The sequence below is a fragment of the Neodiprion lecontei genome, chromosome 7 (assembly GCF_021901455.1).
Source record: "Neodiprion lecontei isolate iyNeoLeco1 chromosome 7, iyNeoLeco1.1, whole genome shotgun sequence".
NCBI lineage: Eukaryota > Metazoa > Arthropoda > Insecta > Hymenoptera > Diprionidae > Neodiprion > Neodiprion lecontei.
In genome coordinates this window covers 18,095,366-18,113,592 of record NC_060266.1, presented here as the reverse complement: position 1 = coordinate 18,113,592, position 18,227 = coordinate 18,095,366, and the positions used below count along the sequence as shown (strand labels likewise).

Genomic DNA, 18,227 nt, shown 5'->3' with positions numbered 1-18,227 from the left:
AGTCGCTATCAAGTTTTTGTTGTTGCGGCTGCAAATATTGTGACTAGAAATTTTATTTGTATTCATTTATAGTTTGAATCAATTAACCTGCAGCTCTCAACTGCAATACATACTAAGAAGCAGTTTAATTTTCAAGGCAGCGGTTAGAGGGTCAGCCAAAATTGGCACATGCATGGTTTCGACAGTCTATTTACACACGAACATTGAGTCAAGAGTATCTCTCCTACAACGAAAATCAAATATATATGTATAGTTCTAGGTTTCTATATACACTTTAACACATGAACTGTGGCAGCAATGAATTTTACAACTTCTTTAGTGTACCTTTTTTTTTTTTGGCAATCGGAATAATTTCAAATTATATAAATATGTACTCGTTACGTAATAGCATACAACTAATTCAATATTCTAATACCAAGAGATTTCAAACTTGATACTCCTTGGGTAAAAATAGTTGCCCAAATGCTTAATGAATTTTAATTGCAATACTCTAGTTTTATAATTGAATAATTTTATCTCTACATGACTATCATTAATAATTTAATTACGTGTTACATATTACTCTTCTAATAATTAATTGTTTTATTCAAGGTATTGCCGGACTCTTCACCGTCTTCTCCAGTTTTATATTCACATCAAGTGTGGTGAATTTTCTCCAAAGCGACATCTCAGATTTGAAGTGAGTGAAACAATACAATATTCTATGCAAAAATCTACAAAATTTGAGAAACGACAGGGAATTCTTTATGTTTTTTTGTTTGCTGATGCGATTACAACGGCCGAGGAGCACTGAATAATAATACAAATAAATGGCTTGTTTGCAGAGACGCACTTTTCTTCTTTCTCCTCCTGATCGACCTCTCAAAGGCCGGGGTGTTAGCGCAATTAGCCCTGAGTTCAAGGAGCCAGGAGGAAGTCCGGGCGAATATTGCTCGCGGTATGACTTTGCTGGGTCCGTCAATTACGCTGGATACACTAGTCGAGACACTTCTCATCGGCATTGGAACCTTGTCAGGAGTCAGAAGATTAGAAATATTATGCTGCTTTGCTTGCCTGAGCGTCATTGTGAACTACGTTATATTTATGACCTTCTATCCGGCATGTTTGTCTCTTATTCTTGAGGTATGTCCATGTTTTTAAATTATGCTCTAAGGAGGTGCCACACCTCTATTTAAAATGATTCCAGAATTTTCAAAGCGCAACCTTTGATCACTTGTAATAAGGTTGATGTTAAAGTTTTATAAGTTTTAGAGCGTTTGTTACAAGTAAATTCAATTAAGAATTCATTGTTCCGCAGTTGGATAATTTTTTAGACATTTTTGCAGTGATTTTGTGATTCGAACGTTTTGTCGTGTATTTCGTTTCCTTCTTTTACATTTCATCAGCTTTCTCCTTACCCACGCAATTTTATGATTTCAGCTATCCAGAGGAAGTATCACCATCGGCCAACTCAGTGCCGACAAAATGTTACTGATGCATTCTCTCCACGAAGAAGATCAAAAGCCAAATCCTGTTGTTCAACGTGTCAAGTTAATCATGAGCGCCGGTCTCATATTGGTCCATGCCCATAGGTAATTGACAATCTTTTTTAACAGTATCTGTGTAACTGTTGAAGTTGGGAATATAAAAAAACCTTAAGTTTATTGTAGGGAAAAATCAGAATCAATCAGGACGATAAAAAAAAAATTCGCTTTTTAACTTCATTGAAAACCGCACGCGATATTTCAAAGTTCTAAATTATTCGTGCATGTATCTTAAATGAAAATTTATTTGTGGACTCTAAATCCAGATAAAATTGAACCCCCTTGCCTAGAAAATGTCATTTGCGGCACGTGAGTTTAGTATGAAAATATATCATACTTTACCAAACTTGTTACAATTTGAATTTCTATTTTCGGCAGAGAAAAATTAAAATTACAATCTTGACAGTGTTTCAAATTTTAAATATTAAACTTTTTTTGATCAAGTTTGTAATTCGTACAAAATTTTTATCCCGAATTTATCTATGATAAAAGTTGAATTCTTGAAAAACTGCAAACTCCAGCATTGTCATTCGGGATTTCCATTTATCGAAAACTTACTACTAGATTTACTCAGAAGAACGAAGTTGGGAATAGGCCACTGTGACACTGAATTAGTTCATGCAAGCGTGCGATCTTAGCGCACAAGTTTCTCGACTAGCGAATAAGAGTAGTGGCAGTTCAACAATGCCATTGTAACAATCTGACCCCTCATACATTTTATGGAGAATTCTATTGTCAGGAGAGTCTTTTTTACCTGGTTCGACAGGTCATGTTCATGTTGCATCATGTAGAGAATAACTCTTCAAAATGTATCACTAGTTGTAAAGATGAGTTGAATCAGTTATAAAAGTCTTGAATGTATGCGCTCAGGCGTTTGACGTTTGTAAAAAAATTTCATACAAAAATGCACTTTTTCCTTATTCAAATATACTTCAGATTGTTGTTACAACGGATTGTTACGTTTAATTATAAATCGAGTTGTGTTTTATGCGACTAATCGGTGTACTGAGAAACAAAAAACTTGAATTCTATGAAATTAAGTATGAGTATTGGAAACGAGACACGGTTGGAAATAAATATTCCCGACAGATTGAATATTGCATGAGGATGGTAATAATATCTTGCAGAACAAAGCTTCGGCTACCATACAGAGTAAAATGAGTACCCAAAAATAGTAGCTGCCGCAGGCTGAAATTTTCATTCTTACGTTGACAGCGATACCAGTATCTCATCACTTTGAGAAAAAACGTTTGCGCACTTACATCGTCTTACTGTAAACCAATCTCCGAGCCATAACTTGTAAATATTTATCTCATCTAACACCATCGGTGATCAAGTTATTTAGATTTTTTTCACTGAAAAATTAACCAGTGCCTTGCAAAACTCTACCTATATCTCTTATGAACCTTGTTACCTAACTCGCAGGCTCCAGATACTGGTCTTCCTTTGGCCATACACAATTTTTTACTCTCACTGCTTGGCACTAAGCTTCCGCTGTATCAGTTCTTAGTGATTTAGCCTCGTCTTTTTCCAACAAAAACTGCTCGCCATCAGACCTTTGCCATACCCGTCACTTGTTCTCACGAAGTAAGATCAGTTGTGTGAAGAGAACGAATATAATCGGTCACAAACTTGTGTGCATTCGCGAAAGATTCGTATAGTAATCAGGATCTTGAACTGTGTTTCATTTCGAGTGAGAGAAAATTAATCTGCGATTGAGTTCTTTACCTTGAAAGTAGGGTTCATAAAATTTTGTGTATATTTACAGTGCTACTTTGCTTACTTCATCGCATTTTTTTTAAATTTCAGTCGTTGGCCATTCAAACATGAAGATTGCGCGGATGTAGCAGAAGGAACGATATCACAAGTAAATTCTTACATAGTCGTGAATAATCATAACGATACTGAAGTGCCAACGGATCTTCACGAATACTTTATGAAGTGGCTGTCAGTCAGTGCAGATCATATTGTTATTTTGATACTGCTTCTTACGCTGGCTATAAAGTTTATATTCTTTGAAGACAAGGGTGAGCTTACCGAGCAGCTTAGACTAACCGAAGAAAGAGAGGAACAACAGAGAATTAGCGAAGAAAATATGCAAACAACTGCACTAGATGTTTCTCTTCAGCAAAGATTTGGCACACCGCTACCTGTGATGCATACACCTGTGTTTCCAATTTCTGGAATGAATGGAGAATGGGTCGAAGTTGGCGACGAGATGCAAGTCAAATTCTTCGACAAAGAGGTTCAGACAGAAAAAAGCATTCCCCACTCGCAAAACTTTCCTGAATCTAATACAGATAATTCACAAGATACACCCGAAACGACAAGGAGTGTCGAAGAATGTCTGGCCATTTATAAATCTGAGGTATGTTAAATGTATTTCAATCTTTGACAGATTAAAACAACTATCAAATAATGAGTCCTATGAATCGCGGGTAATATTCCATAATTCAATCTAATTCATATCTATAGTATTTTCTTTATTGTCCGGTTTTAAGAAGGTTTACATGAATAAACATCTGAAAAAGTGTCCGGATTTTGGAAGTCAAATTTGGTAATCAATTATTCAATTCGATTGGAGTATCTTTTATTCAAAAGTATGTAGATCGAGTTTCATTTAAAAAATTTTTTTATATAAATATTTTCATATAAATCAATGTTATTGACAATAACTTCAACCATTTTTCTAGGTAACATGTCTTGCGTTCTTAACGGTTTCTCAAAAACGTCTCAACCAATTTACTTTAAATTTGTGGACCGTATTCTTGGATAGTTTATCCTCTGTCACGGTAAAAGTTTTTTCTAAATGAAGGCTGTTTGACATGGACATTCAACTTTTCGTAAAAAATGTACAATTTTTTTTATTTGACTAGTAAAAAGAATATTTTAATTTAAGAAAAATGGAACATTGTCAAAGTGGATGATGTGTTCAAGAATATTCTCTCTAAGTTTGAAGTAAATCAGTTTGAGCCGTGTTTCAGATGACCTGGGTTCCGCAAAACAGATTATTGAACGAAATCGTTGACATTATTGGCAATGCCAGTGCTTCCCATTGATTGTTTCTAGTAAAAAAAAAAATATGCAAATGAAGCTCGGTTACCATGCTTTTGAATAAAACAAACTCCGATCAAATTGAATAATTGGTTGTCAAAGTATAAGTTTCCGAAATTCACTCACTTTTTCAGTCATCTACTTATACGTACTCTCTTAAAAGTGTCAGGAGATCTAAATATAAACAAATCTTTCACTTTACAGTTGGGTGCGAGCGCGCTGACAGACTCCGAAGTCATACAACTCGTGCAACACAAATACATTCCAGCATATCAGCTTGAGAAAGCAGTTGGGGATATGGAAAGAGGAGTTAATTTGCGCCGTACGATCGTTGGAAGGGCTGGAAAATTCCTGGATCATCTGTCGGATTTGCCGTACAAAAACTACGACTATTCAAAAGTGTTAGGTTCTTGCTGTGAGAATGTGATTGGATACATACCGATACCGGTTGGAATAGCCGGACCTTTACTGGTCGATGGTGAATTGATTCATGTTCCAATGGCGACAACAGAGGGCTGTCTAATCGCCTCCACAAATCGTGGAAGCAGGGCTCTCCTGAAGTGTGGAGTGACAAGCCGAGTAGTCGCAGATGGCATGACTAGAGGACCCGTAGTTCGATTTCCAAATATATCTCGAGCAAGTGAAGCGATGACATGGATGCAGGACGAGCAGAACTTTGCAACAATGAAAAGTTCATTTGATTCGACGAGCAGATACGCAAGATTGACAAGAATACACATTCGCATTGCAGGCAGACTGTTGTTCATAAGATTTGTAGCAAAAACCGGTGATGCTATGGGTATGAATATGCTCTCGAAAGGTACAGAAAAGTCTCTACAAGCGGTGCAGAAAATTTTTACAGACATGGAGATTCTGTCACTAAGCGGAAACTTTTGTACCGACAAGAAGCCGGCTGCTGTCAACTGGGTTGAAGGCAGAGGGAAGAGCGTTGTCTGTGAAGCCATCGTTCCAGCGGATATCGTCACCACAGTACTGAAGACCTCGGTCCATGCGCTTGTCGATGTTAATATCAGTAAAAACTTAATTGGATCTGCTATCGCAGGCAGCATAGGCGGTTACAATGCGCACGCAGCGAACGTTGTTACAGCCATATACATTGCCACGGGACAGGATCCGGCCCAAAATGTAGGAAGCAGTAATTGCATGACCATCATGGAGCCCTGGGGGCCTGATGGAAATGATTTGTATGTATCCTGCACAATGCCAAGCATTGAAATTGGCACTGTTGGAGGCGGGACTGGATTGCCCGCCCAGGGTGCTTGTTTGGGAGTACTTGGAGCCAAAGGCGCCCATCCGGAAACTCCTGGTGAAAATGCTAGCAAAGTTGCCAGAGTTGTCTGCGCCACTGTACTTGCCGGAGAGTTATCCTTGATGGCGGCTCTCACTGCAGGACATCTAGTCAAAAGTCATCTCCGACATAACAGGTATAGACAAGGCTAATCTGGTACCTATGAAATCATGACTCGGTAATATTTGAAACTGTCTCATTTTGTACACGTATTTAAAATGTAAATTGGCCAAAATGCTGCTTGCATACAGCAGTCATTTGATAAATGTCTGGACTCAATTCCATGTAAAGCCAAGGTACGCCTGCCTGTATGCTCTATTTTCGGACCATCTAAATAATAGGACTTGTCCATTATCTTCTGCATCAGTTTCACGATTTTATCTTGATACTGTGGAATAATAATGTGCCTAACGGAAGACAAATCGATGACATGACATAATGTGAATCACTACAACTTCTTGTCACGCATAATAACATACCTGTAAAATAAAATGATAAGCAACAGGGTATTGTTTAATTATTAGAAAAGAAAATTTATATTTATAGTGCAATACAATTTTACATTTTATTACAACTCATTTCTATTATCTATTTTACTTAAAATTGAGGAAAACGTTTCAGAGCTGTTCAACTCTGGAATATTATCAAGCAGTTCTACTTTTGTGTATTGCTCTGCAGTATTGAATCTTTTTTCAGTAAAATCACTCAAACAGAAATCGAAAAACTAGTCGATCAGCAATCATTTGACAATAGATATTTTTTCCGAAGTTTTTAAAAAATTTTACGATTTGTAGTCACTTTCACTTTTTAAAAAAAATATCAATGTCGTGAAAATTATAGGGTTTAACTTATAAAATGTTAGTCACATTGATCTTTTCTCTGAATCCAAATTTCAGTTCATGATTGTCTTATTTCTTAATCCATAAGGATTACCTGAAAGTTAAAAGCTCTTCACTCGAATAATCAAAATGGAAATTCTAATTTATAGTTTTCAATATAGTTTTTCATGTAATCACCTGGCTAAATTATTAATGAAACTATATTTCATTAGTGAAGATCATAGAAATCTACTAATATTTGTCTTTAGATTACAGGATTTGGGTCGAGTTAGTTAAATCTTGTGATTTAGATTGGTAACTAATTTATTTATTTATTTATTTAATCCCATTGCTTACATAGTATACTACAAAAAAAAAAGGTACATACATACATACCAGTAAATCCTACCGATATAAAGATACCTATATGTAGGTTTGGGATGCTATACAACTAACTTACATGCTAAGAAAAGATAGTGCAGTTCAATTTTATTATTCCGAAACATCGCTAACACAGTTAATATACAATTCAACAACAGAAACTTAAAATTTTGAAGTGATATAACCATATAGCTTTCTTGTACAATATAAGATTAGAGATTTGTTAACAACTGTTTGATAATAACCATGTTTTGAATTTAGTTTTCCCAGATTTAACACTAATACATAGTGTTTTTAAATCATTGGGAAGACTATTAGAAAGATTGATTGTTTTTATATAATTATTTTTACCATCCACATCCTTACATATCTGAGGTAGAAAAATATTTTTGTTAGTATTACTATTTGAGTTTGTGTAGTTATTCTGCAATTCATTATAATGAAAAGTAAAAGATTCCAATGCAAAAATAATGTTTATTGACAATAATAAAATGTCCGAGAGAAGAACTGCTTGATCCCTTCTTATTTACCAAGTATTTCACATACGTACGTACATAAATTGAAGATAAATCAACAAAATTTACGATGTTGCCTAAATGAATTTCTCACATTGCAGATCGTCTACGGCAATGAGTAACCCGGTGAATTTAAACAGAACGAGTATGGGTGGAAACTTGACAGTGCCAAATCTTATCCCACCTATAGAACCTCAATGCACAGAACCAGCACGACAGTCCTAGCAGAGCCTTTAATACTTGTGTGATTGTATTAACGTAAAGAAATAAGAAACAAGAACAGACGAGTTGTGCGAAGCAGTGAACGATTCGTTGTTCCAAAGAGCAGCAATGACTCTCTCTCTCTCTCAATCTCAGGATACACACTGTAATTGTCACATGAGAAGAAATCCGTTTGTTCCAGAAGAATAATTCTACGAAACACCCATTACGTCTCATTGTCAGAGCAATTAAATCAAATATCTTATTATATAATGGTAATAAATAATAATAATGATAACGACAATGATATCGACTTGCGGATGGTTATCGTTAGAAACACTCTTGTCAAACGTATTAGAAGTAACATGTAATTACATACTTGAAGATAAAGAAATCATCAGCTGTTATTTTAATTAAGAAAAAACTTTGAAAAATTTTAATAATAACAATAATCGGATGTACGAGGCAAACATCGCAGAGACATGTGCATAAATATTTAATATATTCTATTTTACTTTTATTAAATATATTGCGTCACCTTTTAGTGAGAATTGGCTTCTTGCATACTTTTTGTATTTACATTAGAATGCTTAATTTCAAGGGTTATTCGAACTGTGCGACTGATTTAAATGTTCGATTAATATAAAGTCGAGCATATATAGATATATATATATAGGTGCAACGTTTTGCATACTGATTGAAGAAATGGTGGTGCAATTATTATTAATATTATTTCTTTAATCAAAGACAATATCGCCATGATTGCGATTACAATATATGTTTGAAAAAATGAAGTATATATACACATATATATAAATATTACGAACAAGGAATTGCGACATATATATATATATATATATATATAGTAATAATGAAAAATTAACTAGAGGTATCTATGTTGATGGAGCAAATAGACTAATATATACACGTGCGTATAATATAAATAGTATATCACGTATAATCAGATTAATATATTTTGTTTACTTCTAAAATTTGTTGCAAATTATTACGGGATCTAGCCATTAAAATAATATTGTAAACCAAGGTAACTTTGGGATAATGGGCGATTTTTGACTTTTGAATTTTTAGCAAATATCATGCGTTTTTCCGCTGTCACAAAGATACTCCGGTTTATGGTATCTCTGTTGCTCTTCTTTGGTTTTTTCTGCATTCATGCAGCAGAAACCGGATATCGTAATCAGGATTCGTACGCACAGGGAAAACCTGGAAAACCGGGAAAATTCAGGGAGTTTCTTACAGCAGGGAAAAGTCAGGGAATTTTGAAAATAAGACTGGAATTTTAATTGTTGAAACGTATAATTTTGAAAAATGTAAACACACTTACAGACATTCTTACAAGTTGTGTCTCGAAGAGGAAGAACACTTTCTATATTCACACTGGAATTTTAAGTTTCTTGAAGAAATAACCCGTTCTTATACGTACATTACTTGATATCAAATCTACTTTCGTTTTTTTTTTTTACTGAAAATCGCTGGATGTTGTTTGTAAATTAGTAATCGGACAGTAAATTAATTACTAGGTAATATTGAAAGTATTAGTATTAATATGCAAAAAAATTGTCATTAATCAGCGGCATATTTCTTGGAAGATTACTGAAAGAACTCCTATTTTCAGGCTGGAACACCTGGAAAAGTTAGGGAATTTCGGGTTCCAAAAAGCGTACGAACCCTGGTAATAAACAAATGAAACAGCTTTATCTTATGGTTCTGCAGTCACACTGCAACGACAATAATGCGGTGTATTTGAAAACTGTACTACAATTTTGAAGTGCATAGTTCGACACAAATCGCTTTAAATTTGTTATTTTTCGGATGTTTATTCAGAATTAGACTTGCAATAACTATGAAAATATTAAGTAGCGAAAAGAAAAATTGATGTACGAAAAATTAAGTGCGTTCAGACCCTGTCGTTAAAGAAGGTAGAAGTTTATCAAGTCAAAGTAACAAAATATGTTTAGAAAATCACCATTTCGAAACTTTATAATTAGTTTGTAGGGTCTGCAGTTAGAAAACGAAGATGCATCGCCTTGATTGCATCATGACTTATGCTCTACTACGATTTTCACTATCCCAAAGTTTCGAAATTGTGAATTGTTTAAATACCGTTCATTATGTTACATTAAAGCAGGATCTCCAAACACATAGTTGGAAACGCTTTAACGCAGAACAATAAATAAAAGTGTAAGAATACTTATTATTGTGTAGAGTTCAGCAAAGAAATATTACAATTTCTGACACTTATCAGTAAAGCATCGTGCATTAAGATTTCAAGACTATAAATAATTCATTTTATTCGAGATAGTGCTAATATATTGATATAAAATACAATAATTGTACAAACTGTTTCAAATAAACATAGGAAAAGATAGACAGAAAAGTTTAGGAACTTCGGGTGTAATTACAAGAAGGAAACTGTTTCACATCCGAGACATTATTTAAAACTGACTACAACATAACGCCTAATAGAACCAAGCACATTACATGCATCCCAATACATACATCTATAAATTGAGGTTCTAGCGAAGAGTTGCGGATGGATGAACTTGATATTAAAATGAAATACGTAATGTGCAAAGCTTGTTCGACTATTTGTTTTTTTTTTTCTTCATTGTATTTCAGACTCTTGATTTCACATACCAAAGCATGAACTCCTCAATTCATATGCAAAGCTGATAGAATAGTCAGCAGCTCACGTCTGTGAAATGGAAATTTCTTACAAGGCCAAAAACAATCGTGACAATGATAAAAAAAAATCCTTCATTCATCTATATCCATGTAGGCTAGCAGAATGCGATGTATCAAATACGTCAAATCCACTTCTTTCGAGAATTTTATTGTACAGTTGACACTATAATATATACATGTATGAAAGAATTTGTAGTAAAAAATGAAATTGAAGTTGTGAAATTGTAGAATATGTCTCCCAACCATCGAACGTAAAACTAGTCATCAGGTGAAAATAAATAAACTGATAGTACGCATACAAAAAGAAACGATGTTTGGATTTTCAATTATTTCCAAACAATACGGCAATTGTGTGATCGGGTTACCTAGAAAAAAAATATCGATTCACCATTCAAAATATCAAATTTATATTTTTTCTTACAAACATCATTGTCTAAATGCAGAAATGATCGATATTTTTTTGTTCCGCACAGCAGCAATACTTTACTTCAGCACACATGGGAATGATATGCTATTAAATAATTCATTTTTAAAGTTACATTTTTTCATATACTTCTTCATAGCCACATGTTTCACAGGTATGGGAATAATTATCATCCTCCTCATTGTAAGTATCTTCGCCGAACTCATGAGTGTGCGATGCTTTTGTTTTGTCGTACATAGAACTCCGTACATTCATTCGTAATTGTTTCACCTATGAAATAAATCTTTGGTTAAGATTCTCATATTCTTTGAATTGTAAAAATAGCTCAGTACTGCTGACTAGGTACAGTCTTTTCTTTGAAAAGTTCAAATCACTTTGACTTATAGGAGATGAAAAGACAACCATGTCTTAGAAGTACGTACATATCATTAGTAAATTTCACACCTTTTTGTTAAATTTCTTGATTTTTCCTTCTTGTCTTTTGACATCTCGTTTTTCTCTTTCCTCTAACAAAGCCTCTTCCGAACCCCAAACTTCGAGGGCACGTTTTTCTACTTGAAGATGCAAATACATCTTCATTTCGCCCCATCGTACATTGTGTGGATTTTTTTTTGCGATGTACTTCAAAGGTGGTTCCCTTTTATCAAGGTCACAGTCCTTCAACAAATATTCTTGCTTTGCTTCTGTCCTTGTTATTAGAGAATGTTTGTCTTCGTTGTCTCTGAGGGTGAAAAAAAACTATAATCACTTTTTTTCTAAACTGCAAAAGTTGTATTCTCAATGTGACCGGATTTAACAAACTTTTTTTTGTAAATTAATACATGACACGTAATTTAATAATAATTATCTAATTTCAACAACAGTGAAAAGCCTGTATTATTACCACTTCGAAATTTGTAAAAGGAAACGGTAGATACAGAACAGTTGTGTAATCTTTTACAGATTGGTATAAATTTAAAAAATCTGATATTATGATGCACGCAATCTACTTTTAGACATAAGTGTATGAAATTAATAGTGCGTAAGTATAAATAAAATTTATTAATCCATAGATCAAAACAATCTGAAACGAAACTTAGAGATTAATTTAATTCATGAACAGTATTCAGTATTGTTCAATGTTATGATGGAGTACCCTTTTTTTTAATTACTAGAAAAATTGAAAGCTATGCATATTTAATATAACTGAAGCTGATTTACCTGCACTTATCGCAAACCAATAAATCGAAGGTCTGGAAGAGATAGGAATCTTTGAATTCACCCAGGCAGTCGTTACATATAGGCAGTTTACTTATAATTGGTGCTGGTACGGATGTGATCTTTAGCTAAAAATATCATATAAATGATTTTACGTGATTGCTTATCACCTCTGTATAGAATAATGTCAATTAAGCTTATACTAACTATGCAAAATAACCCAAAAGTTTCAGTAAATCACAATCTATTTATTCGAACATACCATCTTTGGCTGTGAATAGTTTATGCATGTGATTCGAATGTAAGTAATATTGCGCAATTAGTAACAGGACCCTCTATTCTAGAAATCAGTTTCTAATTAGTCATTAAGTTTATCACTGCTACTCGATTAATTCTGAATCTTCGAGAAAGTTTTTCTCGTCTTAAATGTGCCAAAATACTTATTAGCACCAAATAGTGTTCAACTATTGTTAACTGTACATGAGAAATGAGACTACCATTTGTTGCTCAAGCTCGTCATCTTCTTCAATGAGGAATCCACCTCCGCTATCGATTACACGTTGACCTCTCACTTTGACGAGTCTTCCAGTAACCGTGTCACTGTTGTCCCTAACATATTGAATCAAATGATCAAAGTATCGAAAATATTATCGCAAGCTTAGTTATACGTAAATGTAGATACGTCGAAATGACATGCATACAAGAATAATCAGCTGTTATTTAGTAATAACTGACGATCTTACTCTTTCGCGTAAGGATGAGCGATCAGCTTCGCCTTTTTCAACAGTAAAGCTTTCTGACGGTTCTTCTCGGCACGTTTTAAAAGATCTGCATGTATTTCCGTGTTGTTTTGATCGGTTTCGTTAACGGCCTTTTTACGCGATCGAGTGTTTGCTGCCATTTCAATATTATCTCGCTGAAATGATTACTCCCGCAGATATCAAACAGTAACTAGTCACTCAAGTTGCCACAAGTATTCAACGCGGTCAATCGCGGTAATCTGTAAATTATTTTAACTCTTGTGCTTGTTTACACTTTGGTGTAGGATTTGTAGTTTCAAATCCTCTACCACTTTTATATAAGTAGAAACATAACAAATGGAAGAAGCATGTAAGTTTGCTACACCTTGTGCTACACGTGATAGTAGCCCAAGTCTATGGTTTTTACTTATCAGTGTTGCCAGCTGTATGGTCAAGACGGGATTTGTATGGTAACTTTGCCTCTACGGACGTACGGTGTAGTTGCTCGACCGTACGCTAAATTTGTGTGGTCTTGTACAAATTCTAAAGACTAGCAACTGCTTCGTGTAATTGAAAAATTCACAATCTTTAGCGTTTGTTTGAAATATTCTTGAATATCAAACTGTCAATAATGTGGTTAAAACCTGTCTGGTCCTTGTGAAAAGAAGGAAAATAGTTAAAATTATGCAACCATTAAATATAAAAGAAAAAAAAATGTATTCTACTGAATTTCAAAGTACAGTCCGTTTTCACTTTGAGTACGATCTGTTGCCACCAGAGGGTTGACACGCGATTTCGGAACGCGGTTGCCAGCAGTTGCCAGTACTTGCAGTACTGCAAGTATATTTCGGAATATACTCGCTCTGTCTTGCCGGATACCCTCAAAGTCGTATTGCGTATTTTTCGTTAAAAATTTAGCTATATAAAACTAATTTTTTTTAATGATTTAGTTACTTTGGCGGTAAATTATGTTTGGATTATTACTAAAAACATTGAATTTTGGCAATAGCATATTAAATAAACAACTGAAATAATCGACATTCTTTTCGATTCGGCAATAGAGCAAGAACGTTGGATACCAGGTAGTTTTTGGCGGGATTCCTGAGTAATGACAATTTGAGTTGGTAATTCTGACTGGCGTGATGAAAATTATCTAGCGGTAAGAAACAGTAGAAATAACAAATGAAGTATCTTATTAATTCAGTCTCGAGCTTGTGACAGCATATGGATGTAAAGATTCCACAAAGATTCATTCAACCATTTTTCTTGGAGATTATCGGAGTTATCGCTATACCTCGTCATAGATCCGCAATATTTTCACGTCGATAATACCCGTAGCATATTCCTTATGCCCATATAATTATTAAGTTACAGTGAAGTTTTTTTTGAGAGTCATCAGTTTTCTACACCTATTTATTGTATTGTTAAATATTTGGGACTGTTGATATTTTACCACTAATTTAATTACCGTTTTGTTATTGTACTTGTATTGTTAGAATAGTTATTGTTAGAAACTTATAAATTAATTGTAAGATGGAGAGAGAAGAGCGGCGCGTCCGGATGCACCGATTACTCGTGGAAACTGGTAATAATTTCACGCGATCGGCAAGGATCTACCGCGAGCGATTCACGGCGGATAAACAACCACCATCAAGGCAATCCTTCCGAAGGTATGATGTTCGTGATGAAATAAATTCAGAATTGCACAAATACGTAAATTTACACTAGAACTAGATCCAACTTGCGCAAGCTAAGTAACCTAAAAAGTGTAGGATCATTTATGTGATAGACATATCGTTTACGTCAATTTTGTTTCTGTAAGATTATAATGCTCATCAATTTTTTCAACAATGTATCATTCACCTATGCAAAACTCGTTTTTAGGCTGGCAGAAACAGAGCGGAAGTTTGGGGTACTGAAACAGCCCCGACGGCAACGCATCAGACCGGTATTGGATGGCCCAGCCAGAGACGCAGTGAAAAATGCACTTGAGAAAAACGAGATCCAGAGCATGAGACAGGTGGCCAGAACACTGCGTATGTTTTTTTTTCTGGATTATATTTTTTTGTAACTTGTTTATTATTGTAAAACGAACATCTGGAGAGTTCCATACTAAATCAACTAGCAATTTGAAATTGATCTTGTGAATGAATGTTAGTTTTAATATTTCTTTGGGTACTTTCAAAAATTGCAGATTGACATTAAGAAGCAACTGTATTTTATTTAATTAAGCTAAGCAGTTCATTTGATGCAAAAACTTCTTTGTTATAGTCATTCCTGGTTTTGTTAATTGATATTTACTAACTGCGTGAAAATTACAAGATAATTCTATTCATAGAATCAACACTATGTAACAGTTAATGTAGAAGTGAAACAATTAATTGCATCTGGTTTAATTATCTTCTCATGCCTTTTAAACGAAATAATCAATTTCGTACAGAGGTTCCGCGAGAATCCATCAGGAAAAGCGTACATTTGGAAAACAGTGCATCAGGTGCCAGCTGGCACAAAATCTGCAACATCCGGATCTCGATCAAAGGTTACGGTACTGTAACTGGGGAATACAGCGTCTCAAGGAAGATGCCGAATTCTTCCGGAGAGTGTACTTCACTAATGAAGTCACCTTCACAAACATCGTAATGCTGATTAAACAAGAGTGTCGTTACTGGACTCCAGGAAGTCCACATTGGATTGTGGAGCAGGACGCCCAACACAGTTGGAAGGTCCAGGCCTGGGTTGGACTATTAGGGGATAGAATAATCGGACCTTATTTTTTTGAAGGGAATATGAATTCCCAGAAATATAGAGACCTGCTTTCCAACGAACTCCCCGGTTTGTTGCACGGAAATCCCATTCCTATGGACCAGGTTTGGTGGCAGCAAGACGAGGCCCCTGCTCACAACAGTAACGCGAACACAAAGATCCTGAACGCTATGTTCCCGGAGCGATAGATTGGGACAGGAGGTCCGATTAGGTGGCCAGCACGCTCACCAGATCTCACGCCACTTGATTTTTACTTCTGGGGTAAAGTTCAAAGAATTGTCTATGCACAGGCCCCTACCACAACGCACAATATGAGGCACCGTATCGCCAATGTGTGCGCTGCAATTCCCATCAGGCAGCTGCAACAGGTGCGCAGATTGATCCGAAAACGGTTCTCATTTGCCACCGAGTAAAACGGACGTCACATGGAGCAACTCTTCAGACAGAAGAACCAGGACTAAGACGTGAGATTCTTTTGACAAATCTCTATTGATGAATAATAAAAATTTATGATGGACAATTCTTACTGAACAAAAATTTGAACCTCAGCATTTCTATAGTGTGAGACTATAGTATTATAAAAATGGAGAAAAGTCAACTTTATATTTGTTTGCTTTTGCACTCAACACAATTGTTTAATATTACATTCGTTCTTATCAAATTACATACGCATCGTATTGTTCTAATTATCATATTTGACTTTTCAAATAGCTATAACGACTGTCCCGTGGAATGTAGAGGATGGCAAGAAATGGCTTTTGGTTAACAGTAACAGTAGGCGAGATCAGGCGTGAAACTTAAGATTAGATTCTTGTATCAAATCGCTCATAATGATTAATACAAAAGTATGATAGGCGCTTCTTAATGCAAATAAATCTGAGCCTCAACATTCGTATTATGAGAACAGTATTACGAAAATAGAGAAAAGTCAAGTGTCCTGTTGTTTACATCTGCATATGACACTGTCTTCATTTGTTTCATTAATATTGGATTTTCTCATATCGAAGTATGCACTCTGCATTTATCTATTTATGATGTACGAATATCAAAAACAGGTATTACTGAGAGTTTCAAGGGGTGTAAAGAAGAGCAAGGAATTACTTTTGGAGGACGGTTACGATGGATAAGACCAGAAGTGAAACATGAGATAAGATTCTTTTAACGAATTGCTCGTTATGGATGATACAAAATTATGAGGGATGTCTTTTATTGCAAATAAATATCAGCCTCACTTCTCAGCATTTCTATTATGAGAGTAATATTACGAAAACAGTAAAAAGTTGAGAGTCTTGCCCTTTACTTCTGCGTATGACGCCGTCAGAATTTTTCAATAATATTGGATTCGTTCCTATCAAAATATACATATAGTACTCACACAATTAAATTCAATGATTGACTTTCAAAAACAGGTGTTGCTAACAGCCTTGTTGTATGCAAAGGATAACGAGGACTGGCTTTTGGCGCTGGTTTTAGTGGGTATCCCGTGAGGTGAATCCCACACTCCTGGGAGTGACGTTACCCTCCCCAGGGTAGTCTATAAAAGATTTCCCCAACAATTTGGCTAGACGCAAGAAAGAAAAACCGATAATAATAAATATCAGCACACATCAATATAGTCTCACATATTTCGTCAATTAAAACGTGAATGTCGACTTAGCAGACTTGTAATTTGTAAAAGATGCACTATCATTAATACGTTCGCGATTTCTTTATCCATTATATTTTCAAAAAATAATGCATCAATTCAATGTCATAAACCAGATGTTGTGTTACTATATTGATAAAACAGCGAGAAGCTCATAATTAAAAATGAAGAAAAGCCATTTCGTTATTTCACCCCAGTTTTGAAACAGTAGATTCAACAATTCATTGCTGTTTCACAGGTCAACTGAAAACAAATTGACCTGAAAACATCAGCACCGAGTAGTGGAAAGAAATCTGTTAGTAATATTTTGACGTTAACTTTCACTTTCAATGCGAAAATTAATCTATTGAAATTATTGTCAGGTACAATTAAGCACATCGTACGGTCGGTGGATTGAAAAGGAAAAAATGGCCTTCTCCTTAAATAATTTCGGTTAGTCGACTAACAGTTGCAGTTAAAAATTTTTTTTCACTTCTATGACGATGTTCTGTTCTCCGTTGAAGTCTTCAATTTCATTCCTTTCCTTTACACTGTATCTCATTGATGTGTTTAATGTACTTACTGCCTGTATCCAGAATATCGAGCATAGCATAAACTAATAAGTTTAGGTAACAGCTTCAATTTTTCACTTCACAAGTACCTATGATCTGTGTAACATTGACGTACAACTTCAGAAAACAAATGTATTTTTAAATAATATACCATTCATGAATCATTTATAACCCGTATAGATACTTTATGATATACAGGTATTAAGAAATGCGGTTTATCAATAAATCATAATAATTGCAATCATTATTGATTTAGACACATATGTTCAACATGCCATACGCGTTTGTTTGATTTGATATTATCACTGAGATATTATACAGGATGTTTCCAAGTGCTGCAGTCAACTTGGCAACACGGGCAGTTACTTGAGACAGGCTAGCTCAGTCAGGATAGTCAGGA

The 18,227-nt window shown here is 34.9% G+C and overlaps 3 protein-coding genes across 8 annotated transcripts in view; 2 read left to right on the top strand and 1 right to left on the bottom strand.

Annotated features, from left to right (window-relative positions):
• The window catches only part of LOC107218478 (3-hydroxy-3-methylglutaryl-coenzyme A reductase), a 49,488-nt gene extending 38,685 nt beyond the window's left edge, over window positions 1-10,803 (top strand). For all 3 annotated transcript variants that reach the window (XM_046745038.1, XM_015656367.2, XM_046745039.1), the window contains exons 4-9: window positions 592-679; window positions 825-1,122; window positions 1,420-1,571; window positions 3,333-3,891; window positions 4,782-6,022; window positions 7,702-10,803. In XM_046745038.1, coding sequence (XP_046600994.1) covers window positions 592-679; window positions 825-1,122; window positions 1,420-1,571; window positions 3,333-3,891; window positions 4,782-6,022; window positions 7,702-7,825 — 2,462 coding nt within the window. In that variant the 3' untranslated portion in view covers window positions 7,826-10,803. The remainder of the gene's footprint in view (window positions 1-591; window positions 680-824; window positions 1,123-1,419; window positions 1,572-3,332; window positions 3,892-4,781; window positions 6,023-7,701) is intronic.
• On the bottom strand, window positions 10,427-13,301 carry LOC107218475 (DNA repair protein complementing XP-A cells homolog). Of its 2 annotated transcripts, XM_046745042.1 has the most exons (6): window positions 12,872-13,301; window positions 12,626-12,737; window positions 12,132-12,256; window positions 11,376-11,652; window positions 11,047-11,201; window positions 10,427-10,872 (listed from the first exon to the last, which is right to left on the bottom strand). In XM_046745042.1, exons 1-6 carry the CDS (start codon window positions 13,027-13,029, stop codon window positions 10,869-10,871), a joined length of 831 nt encoding a protein of 276 aa, XP_046600998.1. In that variant the 5' UTR covers window positions 13,030-13,301; the 3' UTR covers window positions 10,427-10,868. The 2 variants fall into 2 exon arrangements, with proteins under 2 accessions (XP_046600998.1, XP_015511850.2); XM_015656364.2 differs by having other exon boundaries at window positions 10,427-11,201.
• A 408-nt stretch (window positions 13,302-13,709) lies between these two features.
• Window positions 13,710-17,975, top strand: LOC107218487. 3 transcript variants are annotated; one of them, XR_006905276.1, is made up of 5 exons: window positions 13,710-14,027; window positions 14,402-14,538; window positions 14,753-14,904; window positions 15,309-16,095; window positions 16,343-17,975. XR_006905276.1 is itself a non-coding variant. In XM_015656380.2 (4 exons), the coding sequence occupies exons 2-4, from the start codon at window positions 14,402-14,404 to the stop codon at window positions 15,506-15,508; spliced, it is 489 nt and encodes a 162-aa protein (XP_015511866.2). In that variant the 5' UTR covers window positions 13,712-14,027; the 3' UTR covers window positions 15,509-17,975. The 3 variants fall into 3 exon arrangements, 1 of the variants encoding a protein (XP_015511866.2); XR_006905275.1 differs by having other exon boundaries at window positions 13,711-13,829; window positions 13,930-14,027; window positions 15,309-17,975; XM_015656380.2 differs by having other exon boundaries at window positions 13,712-14,027; window positions 15,309-17,975.
• Window positions 17,976-18,227: the final 252 nt, after the last annotated feature.